Raw genomic sequence first — 26,607 nt, forward strand, 5'->3', positions numbered from 1 at the left:
AAATAAACGTGAATGAATAGCTTGTTGAAGATGACAAAGAGCTGAAATTACCCTGCGGAGATTGTTAAGTTCTGGTGACCAGAGGGGACATCCTTTAGATGGATATAATGAAGTCCCAATCGTTAATTGTCCGAGTAATAATCATTGTTCCATACGAAAGTACAAATGGTAGAGCATACTAGAGGGTTCTTTTAATAGATTGTTTTATATTTTCAGATATCAGAAATCAGACATCATCATCACAAAGTTTCACAGTATCATATATTTTTGAGGCAAACACATTTCTTCAATATAAGAACGACTTTTACACTAAACTAACCAAATTGCCCTAGCTGTTTCGTTATCATATCCTGAAAAGTGCTTACATCCGAGAAATGTTCCAACAATGACTTCTGACATCCCTTAAAAACCAGTCTGCAATCAGCACCGGAACGTCCAATCGACTCGGCGTAAAAATATTCATTATCCGCATGCTCCGACAATTCGTCCACCGAGGAGGAGGGACTAAAGGAATACAATTTAAATTATAAGACAACCAAATCTGTGCTGAAACTAACTCACGTCAACAATATGTGCAACAATTCGCCAAATAAGCCATTACCATAATGAAATGGCGTCTCTGCGGCCTCACAAATGCTCTTCAACACACAATCACGTCCCGAAGGTGTAATGCTGCAAAGTAATACACAAACACTTAATTTGTTTACGGAAATGTATTTGTATATAAATGCGTACCGTGACGCTAAGCCTTCGAGCGCTTTGTAGATGGACCATCTATAGCTGGATAACACCTTACGATTATCCGCCAAGTGTTGCTCCCAAGCGGCATAACGCTTCCACTCATCCGCCTTCGCCAGAAAGCGTTCGAATTTCGTCAGTTCCCGTGCCGTAAATGGCATGCGTGTTATGGTGTAGAGACGCGTTACATTATCGGGTAGAAAATATTCCGCCTTGAGTACATAACCGGTGGTCATCGCTTCGTAGAGTAAGTCCTCCAATGGTATACCAATACCTGCAATAAACTAGAGTGAAAATAATTTAATTTCTAACATCTTCTACTCGCCGCCAACCTGTTCTACTCACCTGTATACGCGTCGGGGCGGTCGGCGGATATATCAACGCCGGTACCCAACGTTTCTGTCGCTCAGCAATGGCGCTTAATTGGCAACATTGCGGTTGCATTGCGTTAAATATTGCAAGTAACAGTAAATAAATTCGGAAATTCATTGCACTTCGTAACGGTATGTAGGCACTATTGCAAGTTGTTGCACCAGCGGTAGTCGATATTAATATCCAAGCGCTGTTCGCTGTTCGATACGGAATGCGCTACTTTGTGGAAATCAAAGTGGTAATAACCTCGAAATTTCTAATAAAACGTTGCCATAGCCACGGCCGCAGAGGCAATCTCGAAGCCGAACCAGAGCGGCGAGCAATATGACTACGCTAAATGAGTTGTTGACCCAGTTTCGTTGCCTCTATTGCAATATACTGATATAGTACATACAGATATATAGGAGTATATAGCTTTTGTTAGCTTCTGGCTTTCGCTTTGCCGTCGTGTTGAATCTTGTGGTAAGCTAATGAAAAATAAAAGTTGCTTAGAACACGCCGCGCATGTTCGTGTAATTAGCACAAATGTTGATGATGTCGGTCCATTACTGTCTATGCAGTTCTTAAATGCTTTCTAGTATTATACTGGCATAGAGCCACAGTTGTAAAGTATATCTATACATATCAACTCAAATAGTAGCAATAAGGAGGTTCTAATTTCGGATACAACTGGATCGGATTTTTATATCGATGGTTGAAATCATCTAAACATAAAATCTTAAAATCGAGTTGTTAAAGAATTTGTAGTAGAGTTTAATACTCATAAATATTTGTAGAAATTGGCATTAAAAAAATAATATTTAATTTATAAACACTAAAGCTAAACAATACCACTAAAAACCTTACAACGTGGAATCTTTCACAGCACATATAGAAATCAAACGCTCCTTCAATAAATATTTTCAACAGAGGTCCGAACTTCTGTACAAGATCATGAACATATTTTAATCGATATAGTCCACCAAGAGAATTCGAACTAGTCTTGAATCACTCTTGAAGCTATTATGTGTTTTATGTGAAGATCATTAATTGGAAAAGTGTTCCCCGAAGTCTAACACCGCCGACCATATGAGCAGAATTCACAATTCAGCAGCAAACCTAAACTTTAGCTTTTAATTCGAAAATCAGAGTCAAAATATCTCAGTTACAACTTGGAACTAACCCGAGTTTTTATTGTTACTTGAAGGTTCTTCTGGATATAATTGCAATTACAAACAAGAACGTACTGATTCGACTTCATAATTGGTTCGCCAGGCCTGTCAGCTTGAATGGCGGAGTGTAATAATGAATCATATATCCAAAAAATGTTTGTTTACTACGATCAAAGAACTCCAAACACTGTTTCAAATTATTGATTCCTTTTTGTTTTGTTCAATTGTGAGCTCACGAAGCCCACTTTGCACAGAGCTTTCTGGAAACCCAATATTAACGAACCTTAGACTCTAGTGGGTGACCCGTCTATTCTATCAAAAATAGTTTCGATCTATTCCAACTTTAAACAATACTAATATAGTTATAACTAATAGTTTGACTTTCGACCAACAATCCGGATTAACTTTCTTTTGAGTTTATGAACTAATATCAGAGTAACCAGTTATATATACTAATTTCTATTAAGCTTCTTGCATTCCAATCGCTTCTTGTTCTTCATACTTCTTCAGAATGTTAATTATTATATGGAAACCACGAAATCCACTCTTTTAGTTGATTTTGTAGCGAAATCGTAGATGAAACAAAACAATAACAAATATTTAAGGTCACTAATTGGTTGTTAATAACCATATTGTAATATATTCAGCTTTGACACGCACTCTCACGGATATACAGGGTGCTGCGTTTATTAAAGTTTATTAAAAGAAAATGTTCAAATACCAATTTGTTGCGGAAAGCAAATGTTATCAATGCATGAGGCTTGCTTAATATGAGTGAGACTCATTATAAGGATTGAACTGTAAGCTAGGTGCATCTTCGAGAAATATTTAACAGTTTGTTTTAAATTTTATTTATAATATTTATTTCTTTCTCTTGTATTATATTACAATATGAAAACCCGGGATCCCATTATCCCTATCTCTTTCTATAGATCTCTCCGTTAATAGAATAGTAAGAGTTTTATCATATCTTATAACCCACTTAGGTCTAACGATGATTTTTAGGCAAGGTTTAATTAGAGAGAGACAAAGGATCATATACAGAAGTACGACGTAAAGTTCATTCGAGAACATGATTAATAAAACGGTTTCTAAATTTACTTTCTATTTACCAGATTTCAGCTTCTAAAGCTAATGAAATCTATGCCTTAATTAAATTTGCAGCAAATTTGAGAGCAATATGAACCGATGAGCTTCAAGTTAAATCCAAACCAGCTTTTAAGATTAAGTTTTGCCAGACTTTCGCTATCATTGTCGGAGAAACGTCAAGATAGTTCACTGAACTGCTTAACAAACTGATAATAGTTTTAGGATTCCTCAAACCTGAATGAAAATTTGTTGCCTTATCTTCTTTACTATTAGAATATCTACTAATGCTAAAAATTTGATCTTTAGATATAATACGAGTTAAAGGGTATACATTTCTAGACGAAATTACTCAGATTTACTTTATCTTCATCAGATAAGTATCAAGCTAAATCAACGTACTGCTAAGCAAACTGAAAATAGTTGTAGAGTTTTCTGCCAGCATTGAAGCGTCATGCCTCAAAAGCTTTAGAGGTTCGTGAAACCTTTAAAACTCTGTCAATGAGGTCTATTATGGATCGGCTACGAATCAGCATCAGTTATTCCTTTGGACATAAACAAACTTCAACTCAATAAATCAGACTTTAGTATCGCTTGCAGCACCCTGTATAAATGGAAATTGCGCATACTAAGTGCAAATTGCGCAGATTGAACCCAATTTTGTGCTGCAGCGCAGTTGCAATTCAACAGTCCATATTGAAATACTTGGTAAATTTTAGAACCGCATAAATATGCTGTTAGTCAGACGCCAAGAGCTACCGTCTTGTTTATTTATAATCTGTTTAACAGCATTTTGTGTAAAACGCGTCGCCGAAGGTCTTGTAGCATTTCCACGAGGAGGCTCACTGGGCGTAAGTCAACTTAATAATTTGCTTTTCGCCAATTAATTACAGAGACTAACGCTGAATTTCTCTTTCGATCTCCGCAATCGGCAGTACTTAACAGCAGTAGCTATACCGCTTGATCTGCCTAATAAGAATGTGTATGTGGCTTTTAATTTTGAGGCAAATTACGGAATTCCACCAAATGACTCCTACTACTACTGGGTGGATCGGGTAATACGACTTATTTTGTGTATCCATATTTTTGCTTGCTAATAACTTTCTACTTTCACGCCTCGCCGCACACCATGCAGTGGAACATAGATAAGGAGAATGTGGGTGTCGGTAATGATGTGACGCCTATAAACAATCGTCGACGTCGCAGCATCGGCCAAACCTATACACGCAATGCTTTCTACCGCAGCATTGTCGGCTATCTGGATTATTATGACATGAATGGCACTGGCTGTCTGTTGAGGACAATTTGCGATGTGTCCGCTTCCAATTTGGATGAGCATAATGGACTGCTCGGCACTCTTTTCAAAATCCTCTTCATGTGAGTGAGTTATGTGGGGCATGTGAGTGTGTGTCGCTTTGTGATAAGCACTCCGCCGCATGCGCAGAGTCATTTCAATTGTGCTTCTCCTCTGATTACTCATTTGGGGCGCATTTCATTTGTTTTTGTTTCTGTTTCTGCTTTTGTTTTTGTAATTTATAATAGGCCAACGACATCCGCCCTTGAAAATGAAAACACACTCGACTATGTGGATACTTACGCTGCGGAGGCGCATGGTCTCAATGGTGATTGCACGCAATATGGACAATGGTGTCCGCATGGACTACTTCAGCTGATATCCGAATGGTTTTAGCTGAGATTGCGCCAGGGAAATTTACGTGGACAATAATGTAAATGTCATTTAAATTATGTGTTGGAAAAGAATTTGTTGCTTTTTTATTTATGCTAATGAAGAGCGTATAAATTATGTGGAGTACAGTGTTTCACTTAGGATCGTTGGTATAATGTGATCAATTTAGAGGACAAGAGAAGGATACGCTTTTGATATGTATTCTACCTCAGCTATAGTTCGAAGTTTCGTACGACTTAGTACGGTGAAGTTTTTATATAAGAATAGGAACAAAGAATGACTAAGTCTTTTCGATAAGTATTTTATCGAAGAAGAACATATAACTATTCCAAATTGATCAAACTAGTACTATTGAGCTCGAAAAAGATCTCTTATTACATTTTAAGAATATTTTAAGCGATTTGAAGATTCGGACTACCGCTTACCAATTTTTTATATAAAAATAAGAAAGAAAACGGGTTTGCTGCACTGTAGTCTTTCGAGGTATTCTCCAACTGACAGTATTTTACTGTAATTTCCTTTGATATTTCTTAACCGTTGGGTTTTTAATAACTGTACTAAATTTAGTAAGATTCTCTTAATTACTGTAGCGCTTCCTGACGGAGGAACATAAATTATTAGCTGCAACTTCATGTCTTTTTAGCATATGGTTGTCCCAGAATATTGGAGATCATCGGATATTTACGCTCGAAATTTAAATCTGGGTTCCACTGAATTCAATAATATAAAGGAACACCGTCCCTTAGAAATTGCAAAATATTAAAATCAATTTCAACAAGAAAGAGTAAAAACTACTATGTATCGGTGGTACTCTAGCTTAACTGAGTATATTCAGCGAAGGCTAATAAGCCTTCAAATGAATTGAACCGTAACCGTATGAGAAGGTCAAGAAGTTCAGAAGTAAAATTTTAAGATTTGATAATGCCCGGTTCTACAAAAGTCTAAAAGCTAAAACATGGATTCAATTTATTTTAATTTATGAGAATTTTAATTTTATTTATTTTAATTTATTAGAATATCAGTCAATTTAGTTCGTTAAACTTTACGGATCCCGTCATCTGGATTCATTATTCCGACAGATGTGAGCTGTTCCTATGAAATACATGTTTAAATAACCAGAAGCGATCTGGATTTACATCCAGGCAAGTACTGACCACAAACAAATTATGAACTGTTATCTGTCGTTACAATAACAATAACGAATTTATCGATAAAGATTCTCTTCTTATTTACAGTGTGTGACTTATTGATAAAAGTTAAGTCCCAACGCCATAAGAGAAATTTGGAATTTATCAGATGATTTTACGTCGTCTATCAAGGAATAACCTTTTTATGAAGGATACTTTTATGATGTGGGCCGGAAACTGAGATCTAAGTGAATTTTTGGGCAGTGATGAGAGACTGATACGTGTAGGATTTCTTTATTCAATGAAGGAGGATTATTTTGTTAATTTTTATAACCTCAAAAATAAAGTCCTTCTTCTTAACCACTTCTACAAATGTGCCCCAGAAATCTATTCAACACACTTCCTATCGCTTTCGCCTTTCTAGAGTCAAATAGGGCGTATCTTTTATCACCATTACAACTGGAACAATGCACAACGCAAATGCATAAACAAATAAAGCGTGAAGCCAAAAACATTGAGATTTCTTTTAAGGAAACAAATCAAATCACTCAAATAAGGCATGCCAGTCAAATAGAAGACTAAGAAGAAGAAAAAACATTAAATGAATAGAAAAAAGGAGTTGGGAAAAGAATCAGAAACGCCGATATTTTATTGTTCTACTTTTTTCTTTGATGGCGAACAAAAAGCAAGGCTTTAAAGTAAAGCAACGAATAATAAAATTCGAACAATGCGAGGCGCACAGGCAGCACAAAACACATAAGAAAGAACGCAAAAAAGGCGAAAACAAAAAACTTTTATAAAACTTAAATAAAGGAGCACAGGAAGAGACGATCAACGAACTGCCAAAATCAAAGAAATGACGAAGTACAACAAACACAAAAAACACAGGCGCGCTGATAAAAACCGAATTTCAACTCTAAACGGCTGGGTTGTCCAGTGCAAACCGCACAGAACAAAGCAAACACGCCGCGCACTCAACCAGCCAGTCATCCTGCGGAATAATGCAGCTATCAGCAGCAGAAGCCGAAGCAGCGCTTTAAGATGTAGATGCAAGTTGAAGGCTTGAGGATTGGTACTGACATAATGAATTTGTTTAAGCGCATAAAGGGAAGCATTCTTTGTGATTGAAAGACGTCCGCGAACAATGCGCACCGGCAAGGCAGAGGCCAAACATGCAAAGACGTCTGTCTTGTGTCTGTGTGAAAAAATATAAAATGTACTTGTAAGTTAAAAAATTAAATCATTTTCGACAGAGCGCGCACACAGTGCCTCAAAATGTGGCATCATTGCGCGCTTTGTTTGCACTAGCATTTAACCCCGAGCAAGCCGGAATAAAAGATGATGATGAGTTGAAGAAAGCCGTATTGCGTTTGTTTAAATAGCTTCGCTTCGCGGTTTGCTTAGCGTCTTTACCACGGATAGCCTTAAAGCGGGAACTTTGGAGCGGAATGCGCTTGTCAGCGGCTGTCAGCACGGGACAATTGGCATTAAGTTCACTACATTTCACACACACACATGCGCACAGCGTGGGGGCCCGGAAGGTAGTCGCGTAGTGTATGCATCAGTTGCAGTGCGATTGAGTGAAGACTGGCGGTTAGCAAGCTGTGAGTTGGCGAGAACTCCTGTTGCGAGTTAATGTGCGTGAGACTTGTGGTCGTCAGGCTCTGAGCTTTTGTATTTCATATTAACGGAATTTATATTAATTTAAAGACTAAGTAGGTATAAGAATTAAGTAACGGTGGAAACTAAGAACTATAAGTTAAAATTACTTAACTTACACAAGTTTAGGAGCTAGTCTCTATAGGTTCCATTGTCGGACATTTCCAATCAGTCGGATATATATAAAGATCTAATGGAATTCCTTATATTTAGTATACTATTTTGTCAGAGAAAATCAACATTTTTTGAGGTGAATTCTTGAACTTACTTAGATCTATCGCTTAGAATTATCAAATATAAAAAAATCTCGAATCTCAGATTCAACTTCTCTGTTAACAACCAAGAGTTTAAACCCAATCTATAAAATTAAAAGTCAGAGTCCCCACTCGATCTATTTTTGTTTTGTAGGTCAGGAAATATTATTTCCAAGTTTTTATCCCAATTGCATATCAATCGTACAAAGACCAGTCAGTCTGTCAGTCATTTTGTGGTATACTCAGTCTGCTGGCGTGTCTTCTAATCAGACAGTGACCTGTTAGCTCTCTTACTCCTAGTATTCTTGTTAAACAAATCTGCGATTGTTTCCACCGAGACTTAGCCGAACCTTACATATTTATCGATTAAGTTTCTCCTAGTGACCTCTTTATTGGAATAAAATTTAAAGGTGGTGCCTAATCTGGCCATCTTCTTCTTCTTCTCATTTATTTTTTATATTACTGTAGCTTAAAACCCACTACAGGTTTATCGTAAAATAGGAAGTTAGTCCCGCTAATAACTGAAGACATTCTTTCACTATCTTCGATACAACCTTAAGAGACTTCAGTGATTTCGAAGCCACTTGGCTGTCAGTAAACATAAATATATTTATTGTTGTAAGCACCCTATTTTTTGTTGTATGGTGGACCTGGTAGTCAGAAGGCGATTCTAATATCTAATTTTGCTCAAAGACCCCAACTAGTCTAGTTTGGATCCGTCCATTTAGATACATATCTCCTGCATTTGTCCACCTGGGCTCTATCTCACTCCTCTCTAGAGTCAATATTGAGGGCCGAATTTAAATTTACCTCCAAAGGATTACTAAAAATATTACACGTGACTAGTAAGGAAGACTCCCTCGGTCTAAGTGACGACTTCTCTGACAGTTGAGGACAAGATTTACAGAGCAAGTAAGTGATTCGACTTGGTAAGAGACCAAAGAGCTGAAGAAAGAAATATAGAAACTCATTTATTTAACACAGCCAGAGTCTACTAGCATGTAGCCTCAACTGAATTATATCTCTTGAGAATGATTATATAGCGGAGAAAGCTGTACCCGATCAGGAGAAAAACATTTGATTGGCATCATACAAATATTTCAGATGTCAGATTCAAATTTGAATATTTTGGCGATTGATTTGTTAATATATTCAAAGTGTATTTTTTAGACCTAGAATATTTAACGATGAATACGAAGTTCTTAAACTTAGACTGTGATAAAGAGAGAAGATGATGAGGAACCAATTACTATAAGATTTTGTATTCCACCAAGCCTAGATCCAACGAAATGCTCTAGATATCTAAGATACCGTTTAATTATTTCAGAAATGAGTGCCAAATGAAAACAGAAGCTGCTGACCTTCAATACCTCCATTTTAGAATTTCATTCTGATTTTTAGGGATTAGCTAAGTGTTATGAGATTTTTATCAAATGACAACTATCAAATTCAAAATATTATCTTTATAAGTAAAAAAACCATCCAATATTTGTACTCATACCTCATACATCTACTCCAATCGCTCATTTATTGCTTCTGCCCTTCATAATAGCCCTTTTAATATTTAAATCAACTTCCCACTGTCATATTAACCAGGCAATTTGAATATTTAATAAGGCGATTTAATACAATTCATAACTAGTATTTACTGTACCCTCATAAGTTAGTCAACGAACTCTGCGCACACAGCAATCCTTCAACTCGCTTCCTTGCAACAACAAAAAAGATGCAGCAGCGAAAAAGTTATGAGCTTTGTGAAAAAAGTCAACGGGTGCGCATATAAAATAACTCTACTCAAACAACTATTGCCGTTGAACTGCTTTTTGAGTGCCATCAATCATCGGACGCTTCACGTGAAATGGTTACACACACACACACCACCCAAGTTTTTCCGTTTTTCACCACACACAGACATACGTGTTAAGATATGGCATGGTGATGACTTTTATGAGCTTCCGCTTATACTTTGCTAGTGTTGCTTCCTCAACGGTTTTGCTTCCGGTTTATCCTGCATATTTCGTATGGCATAATTTGCGAAAACAAAAAAAAACAGAATTTCCTCTCTCAGTTTATGTCATCAGTGCGGTGAAAAATTTGGCAATCCATCAAAGCCACTCATCCGCTCATCTATTCAAGTAACCACAGCGAAAATTCAAATAATCTCAGCGGAAAAGTTAAATTTACTACTTTCTTTTGTCTTGCAAAATATTTGCTTTCTTTTTTCTTATTTTTATTTTGGTAAGTTGAATTGGTTCAGGAAGCTCAGCTAGAAATAGGGTTGGTTACTTTGACTGTTTAGTTGAAGAGCTTGAGAGTTTGAGGGTATGCGCTCAGCTACCGCCATTAATATATCATTAGACCTATTGACCGCAAATAAATTACTGTTCAGCACTGAAAAAATACGATACTTTAACCAATTTATCAGATCATTACATCAGATCGTCAACATGTCGAAAATTCAGTGGCTAAATCCCTCAGAGAGATCGTACCATAGCATTTAAGTTTTCTCAGCCGTAAGTATAGTTAACTTTTTCCGCCATATATACTAAGAGATTATGGTCCAGAAGGTTTTTTGTGTCAAATCATGCGGCACGCAAACATCAAGCTTTTTTGTGTATCCAGCCTTCTGCAGGTGGCTTAAAATGGGCTGGTGACTAACTCCCATCTCCTGGACGATGTCACGAGAAACCACGTGTCGGTCTAACTCGATGGTTTCCATGATTTGATCGACATTCGTCGTCACAGGTCTTCCGCCGGCTGACTTATCCATGGTCCATGATCCATTCAAAAGACAAAAAGGCGGAAGGGAGACATTTACAATCATGTATCAGAATTCGGGTTATCCAAGTAGAGGTACTTTTATTAATTGATTTTTTTTGACAGTATACGCGTGAGTCGTGTAAATCTGTAATGTTGTTTTTGTTCAGTATTGTTTGGCATTTCATCATGGAAAGACTTAAGCCTGAACAAGGCTTATAAATTCACGTGTTTTCGATTCAAATTCTTTTCAGCGATGAGGCCCATTTCGGACTTACCGCATTTGGGACGAAAAGCAACCAGAAGAGATTCAAGAGCTGCCATTTCATAAAACAAAACGGTTTGGTTTCTTCAAAAATTAAGCCGGTGAGAACGTCACGTTCAATAGCTCCTTGATAACCGACTATTTCATGCCTGAAATTGAAGCTCGTGATCTCGCCCATCGCACCAATCAATGGATTAATTGGGTGAACACTTCGCTAATCAGATAATTTCACGTTTTGGGCCGGTCGATTGGTCACCAAATCGTGTGATACCACCCATTATACTTTTTGCTTTGGGGATATGTAAAGTCTAAAAACTATAAGGACAATCCCGCTTCGATTCAGGCCTTGGAGAAAAATATCACATGTGTCAGTCGCCAGTTACCAGTCGAAATGCTCTAACGAGTCGTCGAAAATTGGACTCAACGGATCGTCGTAGCCGCGGCCAACATTTAACAACGATGATCTTTAAAAAATAAATACCAAAAATGTTCTTTTGAATGATAATAAAAAATTAAATCTGAATGTCCATGTCCACTCCCACAAAATCAAGAAAGATGATTAAGAAGAGGGGTATAATTCAGCTCGATACTGGAGTTTAGTACTGAGGGTTCCATTGGAAAGAGACAAAAGTGAAGTGTCACAATTTCTGTAAAGTGGATGTGATCTTCTCTAAAAGATTCAAATTATACCAAAAAACTGACTGAGGTGTTGAATACCTATTCCACAATCATTAAAGCGGCATACAATAATAATGCACCGTGCCCATTATGTCAAATTTACTGTCGCTTAATTGACAATTGTGCAGTTTAGATTACACTCAAATTATGAAATTCAACTTGGAATTTTGTGACTTTTCTCTACATTTGCTTGCTGTTATCATAAAGTTGCTACCAATTAAATGACAACTCTTTGAATATGTTTGACTACGAATGTCATTGAATTTGATGCAATGGAAATTGGACATATTAAAAAAACCGGTGGATAGAGATCTTCAATATAGTTATTTAAATAAATACACCTACAAGTAGAAGTCAGAAAGAGTGAAATCTGTAGTTCTGAATGGTTAGTTGAAAATCATGTCTTTTTGACACCAGATTCTAAGAATTTTTGTACAGAAACTAATACTAAGTTGAGGTTTCCAAAACCCGTCTAACCAACTTAAATATCATATAAACGTTTAAAATTATGTTAATATGCGAGGGAACATTAACCAAAATTAATTATTCCATTAAAAAATTAAAAACTTCTTCACATGCATCTCACCATAAACTTACTTCAGGTAACCTCTTCCACTGCTTTCGCCAAACAAAGGGTGCCCTTAACTCCACCTAAAGCCGTTTTTGCAACTCTAAAACCACTCAACTATGTAAAAGTAAAATTTGTTTGTTGTTGTACAGGAGCTGGAACGCACTCCTACTCCTCCACTCACTACCATAAACACATGCGAGAGTTCCTAACTGCACGCTCGTAGCAGCTAGCTGCCTATTAGCACTTTAACACCTAACAACAATTGACAATTAAAAGTTTTACTCAAACATTATTCAACACTTGCGTGCACACCAAATGCACACACACTGCAGGTGTGACGTAATAGCGATTACTTCAAATGTAGCATACTTTGTGGCGTTGCAACCACAAGGCGTCCACAACGACAGGATAGATAGATAGCTAGCTGCTAGCTGGATTGCTTACTGTGAGGCTACAAAAGTCTGCTACTAATGTCAGCAATCAGCGTTAAGTTAACTGCACCTGTGTGCAACGGGATATGTGCTGCTGATGGATAATAGAAAGTAATGAAAAGTGTAACAAAATTACGGGGAGGGAGGAGACAATGCGGGTATCTACTGGTGGGTAGGAGAGAAGAAGGCGCATAAACTTTGGTGTGCCGCATGTGATGGCAGAGATTGGTGTGTGGAATGTTGACAACAGTTTTGTATGCCATGCAATGAGCACTTAAGAACAACAATAACAACAACAACAAGTAAAACAACAACTATGAAACTCGTTAAAGCTTTGGCAATATTTGCATTTTGTTGGTGAGGCGAATTATGTACATACATATATACATACAAACAAACAAACATAAACATCCACGCACATATGCTTCTGTGAAGTCTATGTTGTTGTGACGCCTGGACAACAGGAAGAGGTGAGCCGCTCTTATTATGTTGGCATATGCTTTTACTTTTGTTTGCACAATAAAAAGCTGTCACGGAATTTTACTTAACGGCACACAATTACCGGCTGCACATATATTATTGCGTATGTATTGGTAAGCATATGTGTGTATGTGTATATAAAGTGAAATGTTGTCAATATTTTCGTTGGTGGGTGCCTCCATTCGTAAACGTTAACTGCTTATATACCACCTAAAAAGCTTTACTGTCAGCTGTTGAAGTTAACTGCGGAGATTTCATTTACAAAATCACTTGCATTTAAAATAAATGACTGACAATGTTGTTTATGTTGCAAGCGTGTGCTTTATGTGGCACAATTTACCAAGGTGTGCAGGTTAGCAGTTAATAAGGTCGTCAAAAATAATAATATTGTTATATGATATCTTTTAGAATGAACATATTATTATTTATGCATTAATTATTGTATCTCCAGTGAAGTTCTCAGACGTAAAACAGACTTGGGTACTATTCTATTATTCGAAGTTAGCCGTCTAGCAAGAGATTCCAAAACAATATGAGAGCAGAAATAACGGTAACACTACGATCCGATTTTAGTCTAGAACCGATTATTCAAAGATTTAAAGGTTATTGGTCAGACACTAGATAGATACATAGTTATGAATATCAAAATGCCATCGCAACGAATTTTGTGTCAATGTCCTTACAAAAGAAAGTGATAACGTCAATTACAATTCGATAATGAACACATTAATTGTCAGGCCTGTTCGTTACATAAAATTTTTCGTTAATTCAAGTACTCACTTAGAGGTATGTTTCTTTCAAAATGTACGAATTCAGCAAATTCACCACTACGAAATGTTTACTTTTTGAAGCAGTACCTCAAATTTTACAAAAGGTTTACCTTATTTTTTCAATATAATTAGAGCTTCTCTAGCAAATTCAATATTTTTTCTTGTTCTCTTTCTTTTTCAATATGCATTTTTTTCAAATTTTTTCATGTTATATTTTTAATTATGTTTTTACCACGATTTTAATTGATTACATATCTAATGTCTTCTTCATGTTGTTCGTTAAACCGAGTACAGTAAAAGCTCCTTATTTGCGCTTCCTTTATTCGCGTTTTCACTATTCGCGGATTAAAAAAATGAGACCCAATTTCTATATTCGCGACTAAACATTTTTTATTCGCGGATCCAATATTCTTGTCAAATGGACTAATAAAAAAGTAAAATAGATCTTATTACAAGAAAATGTTAAATATTCCACTATTTTCGCAATATTTTTGATCTTTTGGTAATATTTCTATATAGAAGGGGCTCACATGAAACTGAACTCTTGTTCTTACCCATTTTTTAGAAAACTTTCAAAAAAACACTTTAAATTAAGTGGAACCAATTAACTCTTCACTTTTTTAATAATTTTTTTGACTGAAACCGACTTGGAGGACATATTAAATTCACAACCTATTAAATAAGCGGTTTTCTTTAAAACGAATATTCGTTATTTATAAGGGTTTTCAAAATTTTCCAAAAGCACTAAATTATGCCATCAAAACTCAGTGAGATCTTTTTGGTGAACATTCGTGCTACAGATTCAGTAATATTGTATGAACTTGTTTTTGAAACAGTTGAAAAATTGGACGACCAACGTAGCAGCACCAATTTTTATATATTATGTGTCACAATATACTTTGTTTTGGACCAAATGTAGTTCATTACTTACTCCTAATTGTGATGAAAATTTGAAAACTCTGACCCAAAATGTATGAACTCAGTCCAGAATCTGGTCTATCCTAGACCCATATTAGGTATATGTAATAATATTTGCCATTTTGTTAGTTTAATGCCAAAAAAATCGGTTAATATATAAGATGTATGTATGTGATTGGTGTATAAACCGTTTAGCCGGTTATAGCCGAATCTATGATAGCGCGCCATTCCTCTCTTTCCCTCACAGTTCGGCGCCACCTGGTCCTTCCAACGGATTGAGGGTCTTCCTCCGGCTGGTACTGCATCGAACACTAGTGCAACGATTTGGCAGAAGATAGGCAAGCCAGGTATTGCAATCGTAGTAATCTAACGGACGATGACGGACCATAAAAAATGGGGTGTTATATGTGTTGGAATGAGTGGACGAAAGACTGTATATGCATGTATAGAAATTTGCATTTGCTACAATAATATGAACGTAATGCTCGAAGCAATTCGAGTTTTTATTTGTGATTAGTAGTACCAAACTACTGGTATAGAATCTAGGAAGGTGTTCATTACTTCTCTATGAATGTTTTTATAGGGTGGTTTGGTATTAAAAATTAATCAGAATGCCTCGTTTGTTCCATACATATAACTATATGACCAACATAAAGACTTTCAACCACCTGATTTGCGATATAAGTTAGTGAGTCAGAAGTTTCAATACATTATATTTAAAATACTACAATTAGCATAAAATGTTTTAATATCAAAGTCTGTTGATTATTTTCTGTTTACCCCTTATTCCCAAGTGAACCATTTTCAACCGTGGGTTGACTTTATACTATACATATGGGATGGAGGTTGAAAAATCTTAATAAAACATTTTTAGTGACTGTTTAAGATTAATCGTTTTAATTTTAGTCCTAATATTTAAGTTTATTCCTAATTGTTATAATTCCTATCTGGCAATGCCTTATCTATGCTTACTTTGTTTTCTTTCTTTTATCATCCACTTCTGTTTGCTATGCTATTTGTTTACGCGAATGCAATGTTACGGTATTTTAAATTCCTACAAACTACTATAAATAGTGCAGGACATACATGCACTAGTCCTTCTCTTTCTGATGTCGAGCTATACGGCCAAACCGTCAAATAAAGTAAGATCATATTGGAACTCTACCCGCTGTAAAATTAATTATTTAACATTTTTTGGTGCCTCCTGTGAGGACAAATATTTAAATTTTGTTTGTGTTAATAATTGAGTGATTTTCATGGCGGAACTAAACTGGCGTACATCAGCGGTGAATTCTATAAAGCGCATACACGCACGTGTGTCTGACGGCGTCATGGACGATCTGGATGTTTTTCATCTTCAACAAGAACTCAGATCAGTTGAAACACACTTCGAGCGATTCGTGGAGAATCACAATCATCTGGTTGGAGGAGCTATGCCCACCAAGATGGGTTCACACGATGCGCTTTGGGAAACAGTAGAGGAGCTGTACAAGGAAGTATGCAGTAAACTCAATCGGTTCATCTCATCGTCAAAGGTCGAATCCAATGTCACCGATGGAGCGCGCGATTGCCCCATATCATCGCTGGATGGCCACTTGGTTGATCTTAAGTTAGATCCGTTAGCTATTCCGTCATTCGATGGAGATATGTGAAAGTGGCTAGCGTTCAAAGATGCGTTTGAAACACTGGTTCATCACACGGCATACCCGGAAGCATTTAAGTTGGGCAAACTTCGTCAGGCAGTCAAGGTAGCCTCTGTTCCCTTAATTGGAGGAATCTATTCGGGTGGCTATCAAGAGGTGTGGAATGCTCTGAAGGAACGATACGACAACAAAAAGCAGCTAGCGGAACTACACGTATCCCGTTTTCTTAACCTTAAGGCAGCTACCCTGGAGTCATCACAATCGTTGCTGTCAATTGTGGACACGGTTCATGAGTCACTGCGTGCTCTGCGGGTGATGGATATTCCTATACATCACTGGGATGCAATAGCTGTGCCAATCATGGTGACTAAGCTTCCAGCTGTAACCAAAAGGGATTGGTGTATGACATGCTCTCCTACAGACATACCACAGTTAGAAGATCTATTGAAGTTTCTCGAAAGACGTGCTCATAGCCTGTCTTCGGAACCATCGACTGCGTTAATGGTGTGTCGGCAACAACGGCCAGTGAGGGCGCATGTCGCGACTACAGATGCAGCGTTGTGTGCTCATTGCAGCTTACCACATCGAATCGCTAAGTGTCCTACAGTGTTGGCTCTCAATCTAGAGCAACGATTTGAGACGATTAGGAGATTGCAATTGTGTTACAACTGCCTACGTGCTGGACATTCGCTAAGGCAGTGTCCCTCAGGTAATTGCCGAAATTGTGGTCACAAGCACAACACAATCTTATGCCGAGCTAAGGTCAATAATGCTTTAACGCTTGGATCTTCAATTACTTCACCAGTATCTAATAACGTGCCTGCTGAGGTGCAGACAACCTCAACAGCATGACTAGCAGCACCCGCCAGGTCCCTTGTTGTCAACCCAAAGCCGATCACTATTTTAGCAACAGCGCGTGTATATGCCATTGGAGACGCATCGGTGCAGCGAGTGGCCCGGGTCTTATGTGATCCTGGATCACAGGTTAGCTTCGTAACGGTTGTTGACGATTCGCAAGAGAACGAATGCGAGCAGATCTTCGAAACCACACATAGTCGTACCTCAGACGGCCGTTATATTGTACGGTTACCCCTGCAACGAAATGCACCGGAACTTGGTGACTCGTACACACTTGCAGTACGGCATTTTCAAAGATTGGAGCGTCGCATGGTTGCAGATCCAGTTCTTAGAGAAAAGTACATTACATTCATGAAAGAGTACGCCGCACTTGGGCATATGGAATTGGTCCAATCACCCTACGATCACACTAACTGCTACTATATTCCACATCATGCGGTCACAACGAAATTCCGCGTGGTGTTCAACGCTTCGGCACCTACCAGCACTGGAGTCTCACTCAACGACATTCAACTGGTTGGTCCAACGCTTCCGGATTCTCTTAGTAGTATACTTTTACGTTTTCGACGCTATCGAGTGGCGATAACTGCGGACATCGAGAAAATATTCCGGCAAGTGTTGGTTGCACCTGAGCATCGCGATTATCAACGAATCATCTGGCGAGAGTCTCCGGAAGACGACATCCAAGTGTACCGCTTGAAGACTATCACACATGGGATGGCATGCAGTCACTGCAACAATGTGCTCGTGACAATTCAACACTGGTACCAAATGCACAGCAAGCTGCACTTGCTCGAACGGCGATACTAACCTCGTTTTATGTTGATGACTTTCTAAAAAGTTGTGAAAACGCTACAGATGCAGTAGAACTAGCAACAAACGTGGATGCCATTCTCTCTGCAGGGCAGATCACCTTGAGAAAATGGAGTTCGAACGATAGTCAGGTGATGAAGTGCTTAGCTAATGAATCATCTCTTTCTAGTTACATCTTCCATTCTGGTACGGCTTCCGTTTTGGGCCTACGGTGGGACGCATTGACGGATCAGTTGTTCTTTCGTGTCGATCTTAGTCAGACAGGAGAGATACCTACGAAGCGTCGAGTACTCAGCGAAGTAGCGCGGCTCTTTGATCCTACTGGATTGTTGGCGCCTGTGGTTGTAACTGGGAAAATATATATTCAGCGGCTGTGGTCTGCGGGCCTATCTTGGGACACACCATTACCTGATGATCTTTGTCGCGAGTGGCTGAAGTATAGATCGCTGCTCCAGAACTCAATCAAGTTCGCATCGGTCGGTGGATAGGTATGACTCCACATGTTCCAACATCGCTTCATGGCTTTTGCGATGCTAGCGTACACGCATACGCAGCTGTTATCTACACAAGGACGTCTTGCTCCAACGATTCGATACGTTTCACACTTCTGACGGCACGCACCAAGGTGGCACCACTCAAGGCCGCTACCATACCACGCCTGGAACTTTCGGCAGCACTACTATTAGCTGAGACACTTCAAAACGTGCGAGATGCAATGGGTTTGGCTGATGTTCCCTACTATCTGGGGTCAGATTCTGCGATTGTATTGTGTTGGTTAAAGAAGAATCCAACAACACTGAAACCTTACATATTTTTTTTTTTTTTTTTCAATATTTGTTTATTTATTGAATCTGCTCTTTGGAGCCTAACAATAAGTTATTAAATCTTAATTCTAATTAAAACTAGACAAGCTCAACCAAGTGATTGAGTTGTTTTGGTGAAACGTTGCTCATCAGTGTGCTGGCATATCTCTTCTTTTTAGACGTGATTGATTGCAAGAATGTACTAAAGCGTTAGCCAATGGGTTTGGGTGGTCTCGGAGTTTGGATAAATATTTGTGTCTGCTGTTCTCCACTTCTTTCTTTACCATGAGAATACCAAGATCTTTATGGATATTTTCATTACGCATGTACCATGGTGAGCACGTGATTGTTCTAAGCATTTTTGATTGAAATCTCTGAATTATATCGATATTGGTTGCACAGGTCGTACCCCACAGTTGAATGCCGTACATCCAAATCGGTTTTATTATCGCGTTATATAACAGAACTTTGTTGTCTAGGCTAAGTTTTGATTTTTTGTTTAGAAGCCAATTTAAATTTGCAGCTCTTATCTTCATGCAGGTTATTTTGCTCGATATGTGTTTTCTCCACGTGAGCCTTCTATCTAAGTGAATACCAAGATATGTTACTTCAGTCGCTTGGGGCACTAAAATATTGTTCATTTTAACTGCCGGGCACGTTTTTGGTCTTAGGGAAAATGTAACATGCTTGCACTTTTGTTCGTTTACATTTATACGCCAGTTGGTTAGCCATTCTTCGACAAAAATCAAATGATCTTCTAATATTCTTGATGCTATAATTGGGCATTTGTTTCGGCTCACTAAAGCTGTGTCATCCGCAAAAGTTGATGTCAAAACATTACTAGCTGTTGGAAGGTCAGCTGTATATATTATGTATAGAGTTGGCCCTAAAACACTGCCCTGAGGTACACCAGCTCTTATTGGTCGTTCTTCAGATATGAAGTCTCCTACTTTGACAGTAAACTTTCTATTTTTTAAATAAGACTCCAAGGTTTTATGCATTTCGAGAGGTAAGCTTTTTTTAATCTTATATAAAAGCCCGTCATGCCACACTTTATCGAACGCCTGAGCCACATCTAGAAATATAGCAGAACAGTACTCTCTATACTCGAACGCCCTTCTGATTTCGTTAGTAATTCTATGTACTTGTTCTACAGTGCTATGTTTTGCACGAAAACCGAATTGGTGCGTTGGTATTACATTATTTTCATGGAGGAAAGGAGACATCTTTGATAGTAACACTTTTTCAAATATTTTAGAAAGACAGGGTAGAAGACTGATTGGTCTGTATGAAGACGGCTGTGTCAAGTCTTTACCTGGTTTCTCTATCATGATTATCTGCGACTTTTTCCATGAAATTGGGTAGTACCCGAAACTGAAAATAGCGTTAAAGAGAAAGGAGAGCACTGTTAAAGCAATATTTGGTAACTCAATTAGCATTTTTGGAGTAATTTTATCGTGTCCTGCCGACTTTTTTGGATTCAGCTCTTTTATGATTTTAATAATTTCAGAAGATGACGTTTGAATAGACCCAAGCGACTCGTTAGCGCTATTGGAGATGATTGGCAGCTTAAAGCTGTTCTTTGGGCAATTTGGTTGAAATACCTTTTCTAGGTGATTTGCAAAACAATTTGCCTTATCCTCGTCACTTCGTGCCCAGTTTCCACCCAAGCCTCTTATAGGCAAATTGGAGTCGACTGGAGGCTTCATTGACTTTTGGGCTTTCCAAAGAGATTTTCGTTTGTTTGAGTTTGGACACAGTTTCTTTATATAATTGTGAGTGTGGTATTCTTCCTCACGTTTAAGCGCTGTTTTTAATTTTCGTACAGCATATTTTAGTTGAAGCTGAGTAGAAGGGGAGCGATTTAACTGCCATTCACGTCTAGCTCGCCTTTTTTCATTTACAAGCTTTTCTATTTCATTATTAGTGATTTTTCTTCGGCTAATTGGTTTATTATTTCTGTTTGGTGTTGTTATGACAGCTGCATTTGATATTACATCATTAAATTCTCGTATGCTTTCATCAATATATCTTTCTGTATCTATTTTTAAATCAATATTAATGTGGCTACTCACATATTTTTTATATTTTAACCAGTTCGTTTTGTGAGATGTCAGACCCCCTTTTGGCTCAACGAATATAGGTTGTTCACACAACTTTATTAGTACAGGTGAATGGTCAGAAGATAAGTCTGTACATGTATCAACTGTCACAAGCGATCTATCTATATTTTTGGTTACAGCGAAATCAATTAAATCTGGTAGTTTGTTGAGATCACTGGGCCAGTATGTGGGCTTGCCAGGAGATATTATATCAATGTTATTGTGGTTCATAATGGTTTGGTACAGCTGGCGTCCTTTCGGATTAATAAGACGTGAACCCCAGTACATGTGTTTTGCATTATAATCTCCACCTGCTAGAAATCTATGACCTAGCGTTCCAAAAAAGTCTTTAAATTCGCTATCTGTAATTTTAAAACGAGGTGGGCAGTATATAGCCGTTAGATTTAAATCAGAATTCCTATTTTTTAAGGATATTGTTGTAGCTTGTAACTGGGCTGTAACATGAGATTCCCGAGCATAGTGGTTTAACCTATTTCTAACTAACACTGCCGTTCCACCGTGTGCTTTTCCATCCGGGTGATTTGTAACATACAGTCTAAATCCCGGTATTTTAAAATTGTTTTTGTTTGTCAGATGAGTCTCTGATATTAGCATTACATCTATATTTTTTTCAGACAGAAATTTAATAATCTCTAATTTATGTTGGTTAACACCGTTAGCATTCCATATACAGATATTTAGTACGCTCATTTTTTACTTAATAAAGTTTGCAGCATTTGGTTTTGTGATTTTATTAAATCTTGTATCATATTTTGCATAGTAGACATAAATTGTGTCATACATTGCGTTAGATTTATAATCATGGTTTCAATACCACCATTTGGTGGATTTTGTGGTAGTTGCATTTGTACAGTGTTGCCTTTTACAACATTGGCATAGCTCCCTTGTACATCAATTTTTTTAAGTATACCGGGTTTAGGAATATGGTCTGTGATATCTATGATTTCATTATGGGGAGTATGTAGCATTTGGTTACGTCGTGCTTGAATTCCCTGTGATAACTTCGATTTCAAATCTTTATAAACAGGACAACCCCTGTAATTGGCAGTGTGACTTCTTCCACAATTGCTGCATTTTTTGTTTAAATCCTCTTTCTTAAGGATACATTTTGAAGTGGGATGTAAATCACCACATACCACACAAACACTGCGTAGAGTGCAATATGATTTGGTATGCCCATACTCTTGGCAGTTGGTGCATTGTACCGGTCCGTTTCTTTTATGTGGTTCTTCTACGGTTACTCTACGGTGCAGCAAATATTTTAAATTATATATTGGATGCACTTCGTTCTTTTTAAGCTGGTTAGAATTCGGCATCAATTCAATTCTAAACATGGGTTGCGGTACTTTATTTCTATTAAAGATGTTTACGAGAGTTTTAACTTCAAAGCCACATTCTTCAATAGCTTCTTTGATTTCACTAGAGTCTACTGAAGACTCTATACCTTTAATTACTACAGCTAGGCCCTTTGAGCTCTTCAGCTGATAGGAATAATAATTTTTGTTTTTATCTGACAAAAACTTTACAACATCCATAAAACTTTTCTCAGTGTAAGTCTGTATTTTCGTTTCATCTATGTTGCCTTTTTTTAAAGGCACTATGTGAAAGTTTTTTGTACCTACAATTTCGCTTAATTTCGCAACAAGAGTATTTGAGCTACGCTCGCGCAAATATATTGGGGGCGGTTTGGCATAAGCGACTGTGGTGGTACCCTTCGCATTATCATCAGAATCATTGCTTAGTAAGGCAAATCTGTTGCCATTTAAAATTTCAGGCTTATTCTTGGTTGGCGTGCCGCCTTGAAACTTTTTAGGATTGACCGCTGACCTCACAGGACTTAATTTCCTTTTAATATTGACGTAGCGGTCAATGCCAATCTGTACAGATGGACTCTTTTTGATTTGTACATTCTCACCTTGCGTTATGCTTTTATTCGCTTTTTGCTCGCTTGCAGGTACCTGCTTCGGTGCGTTCATGTTTGTTGCTGGCCGTTGTTGACTGTCATTCTCTGCTGCTTTTGTTGTTTCTAAGCTCTGCTTCGGGTGCTGCTCAGTTGATCGCTGTGATGACTCATCCTTCTCGCCTTTGCCTTGTTTGTTGGTAGGAGCTGGTTTAGCAGGCTCGACAAAGCTAAAGTAGGCATTTAGAGAATGCCTACGGCCTTGTTGGTGAGGCTGCGCAGCGCTCATGTTATTGTTTATTTTGCTCACTTATAGTTTGTTATTTATTATTTGTTTATTGTTTGCACACTTTTATTCTTGTGTTTTTTTTTGTTTTGCTTGACACTTTCGGCGTTATTGGCTAAAGCTTAGCTTAATGCACTTTATAAATTGTTTTGTATATTGTGTATTTTCTTTTTGCTTTAGATAATTATCACGGAGCGCATCAAAAACACGTCCGTATAGGTTGAAAGCTCTTCAAACGAAAAAAACATACATACATACATATGCAATCGAGTTCGTCGAATACAGGAGCTGACATCCCCCGCCCGCTGGCATCACATCCGTTCCGCTCAAAACCCAGCTGATTGTGCCAGCAGAGGCATCACACCTGAAGAGCTATTAGTACACCCACTTTGGTGGCATGGCCCGGATGAGACACACTTGATCTATTCTACTAACAATGATACTTTGCTCAGCAAGGACGAGTCAGAAGTTATAGTCGCTGAAACTCGTAACACTAATAAGATTATTGTACTCGTTTCACATCCATTGTATACACATCGTCCAAACGGACAGACTATTTTGTTAACTGAACGTTTCAGTACAATTTCCCGCCTCTTGGGCACAATTGCCATTATTCTTCGTTGGTTACAGCGCCGACGACATCTTCGTCAACCGGTCATCGTTGCGCAGGAACTAGATGACGCACTATACACCATAATCCGTTTAGAGCAAGAGGAACATTTTGCAGATGAAATCCGACATTTGAAGTCTCGTTCAGGTTTGCTATCCTCCTCTCGAATATTGCCTCTAAATCCATTTCTAGACGAGAACCAGATCCTGCGAGTCGGAGGACGAATTCATAAAGCCGAATTAGCACATGATCCACGATTCCCGATTATCTTGCCAAAGGCAACGCCTTTGGTGAAGCTCTTATTACAACAAGCTCTTGAAATCACGCTACATGGAGGAACACAACTCATGCTGCATACTCTTCGTCGACGATTTTGGATCCTCAGTGCCAGACAGGCGGTCAAGAGTTTCATCCATAACTGCGTGATCTGCCGGCGTCACAGAGGGGAAGTGCTAAAGCAACAAATGGCTTCCTTACCCGGGCAGAGGGTCAGAGCAGCACGGCCGTTCATTTCATCTGGTGTGGATTATTGTGGACCTTTCACACTACGTGTAGGAACGAAACGTTCGCGAACGCTCATCAAGACATACCTCGCCATATTCGTATGTATGGTCACCAAGGCTGTACACATTGAAGTTGTAGATGACCTGTCGGCACAAGCATTCCTAGACGTTTTCACTCGTTTCATCAGCAGACGCGGTCCTTGTCGTGATTTATACAGTGACAACGGGACAGCCTTTGTTGGAGCTAACCGACTCTTGAAGGAAGATCTTGCAGCATGGCAGAGTGAGTATAATCAGCGGTTCTTAGCTGACACAGGCACACATTGGCATTTCATCACTCCTAGTGCTCCACATCAAGGAGGTCTCTGGGAGGCTGCGGTGAAGTCCGCTAAGCGTCACTTGATACGCTGCGTGGGTACGCAAGTCATGTGGTATAGTCAACTGCAAACATTGGCCGTTAGAATCGAAGCTTGTCTCAATTCTTGTCCGATTACACCCCTGTACGACGATCCTGAGGACAAACTTGCCTTAACGCCAGGCGATTTCCTGATTGGGTCGCCACTCCTGGCGGTCCCTGAACCAGATATTCAACAAGTTCCTTCCAACCGATTGAAACAGTGGCAATGTATACGTCAACTTCATCAAAGATTTTGGGATAGGTGGAGTGAGGAGTATCTCACCATCTTGGAGAGACGGAACAAGCGGCAGCGACGCACACCGAACATAAGGGTGAAGGACATCGTTCTAGTTAAACAAGAGAACATGCCTCCTTCGCATTGGTGTCTTGGTCGAGTCATATCAGTACATCCTGGAGCTGATGGAGCTGTCCGCAATGTCACGTTGAGAACCTCTAAAGGATACATGAACCGAGCTGTCCAGAAATTGTGCCCCTTGCTAGAAAACGAGGATTTCGAGTCGGTAGACTCGACCGGGCAGGATGTTTAAGATTAATCGTTTTAATTTTAGTCCTAATATTTAAGTTTATTCCTAATTGTTATAATTCCTATCTGGCAATGCCTTATCTATGCTTACTTTGTTTTCTTTCTTTTATCATCCACTTCTGTTTGCTATGCTATTTGTTTACGCGAATGCAATGTTACGTTATTTTAAATTCCTACAAACTACTATAAATAGTGCAGGACATACATGCACTAGTCCTTCTCTTTCTGATGTCAAGCTATACGGCCAAACCGTCAAATAAAGTAAGATCATATTGGAACTCTACCCGCTGTAAAATTAATTATTTAACAGTGACTTTTTCTAGTGAAAGACGCGGAAAAAATTATTATATTAGGCTGACAAATGGGAGTTAGTTGAGCTTGATGCCGCATGATTTGACGCAAAAATACCTTCTGGTCCTAATCAACGCTTGCGATATGCTGCTGAAACTGAACGATCTCGACGCATTTTTGAAGCGGATGGTAACTGGCGACGAAAAATGGATCACATACGAAAATATTAAGCGAAAACGGTCGTGGTCGAAGGCCAGTGAATCGTCTCATCCACTATGAGCTGTTCCCATATGGCCAGACACCTAATTCTACCATCTACTGCGAACAACTGGACCGCTTGAAGGAGGCGATGGACCAGAAGCGTCCAGAGTTGGCCAAAAGGAAGGGCCAACCAGGACAACGCTAGACCACACACTTCGTTGATGACTCGGCAGAAGCTACGCGAGCTCGGATGGGAGGTTTTATCGCATCCACCATATAGCCCGGACATAACGCCAAGCGATTACCACCCGTTCCTGTCCATGGCGAACGCCCTTGGTGGTGTAAAGTTGAACTCAAAAGAGGCTTGTGAAAAGTTACTGTCCGAGTTCTTCGCAAATAAGAAGAGGGGCTTATACGAGGGGGGTATTACGAAGTTACCATCTAGATGGAAACAGATTATCTAACGAAACGACGCATATTTGAACTAAATACGATTACTGTAATACTTTTTATAAAGCATTATTATTTTGTTAGCATATCGTAAAGAGCAAAAAAGCGGAAGAGAGATATTTGCCAAAATAATATTTATGAGCTAAAGCACAATTCGATGCGCTATAATTGAATTATTTCTGATACACGAGTAATGATGGCACTTACAAGTGATTTTTGAAAACATCGATAGAACTATCCG

The 26,607-nt window shown here is 38.5% G+C and overlaps 3 protein-coding genes across 3 annotated transcripts in view; 2 read left to right on the forward strand and 1 right to left on the reverse strand.

Annotated features, from left to right (window-relative positions):
- Positions 1–314: 314 nt before the first annotated feature.
- The window catches only part of LOC105216494 (uncharacterized), a 46,658-nt gene continuing 20,365 nt past the window's right edge, over positions 315–26,607 (reverse strand). Inside the window, exons 3-6 of the mRNA XM_011191015.3 lie at positions 1,084–1,577; positions 736–1,022; positions 562–672; positions 315–504 (exon numbers count right to left, since the gene is read on the reverse strand). Coding sequence (XP_011189317.1) covers positions 315–504; positions 562–672; positions 736–1,022; positions 1,084–1,227 — 732 coding nt within the window. The 5' untranslated portion in view covers positions 1,228–1,577. The remainder of the gene's footprint in view (positions 505–561; positions 673–735; positions 1,023–1,083; positions 1,578–26,607) is intronic.
- LOC105216501 (uncharacterized) lies at positions 3,603–5,132 on the forward strand. Its single transcript, XM_011191028.3, has 4 exons — positions 3,603–4,198; positions 4,283–4,402; positions 4,483–4,724; positions 4,890–5,132. Exons 1-4 carry the CDS (start codon positions 4,079–4,081, stop codon positions 5,035–5,037), a joined length of 630 nt encoding a protein of 209 aa, XP_011189330.2. The 5' UTR covers positions 3,603–4,078; the 3' UTR covers positions 5,038–5,132.
- Positions 18,749–25,428, forward strand: LOC128921417 (uncharacterized). Its single transcript, XM_054229061.1, has 2 exons — positions 18,749–19,005; positions 23,823–25,428. The coding sequence occupies exons 1-2, from the start codon at positions 18,749–18,751 to the stop codon at positions 25,426–25,428; spliced, it is 1,863 nt and encodes a 620-aa protein (XP_054085036.1).

Source organism: Zeugodacus cucurbitae, chromosome 4 (assembly GCF_028554725.1).
Source record: "Zeugodacus cucurbitae isolate PBARC_wt_2022May chromosome 4, idZeuCucr1.2, whole genome shotgun sequence".
In the NCBI taxonomy this organism is placed as follows: Eukaryota; Metazoa; Arthropoda; class Insecta; order Diptera; family Tephritidae; genus Zeugodacus; species Zeugodacus cucurbitae.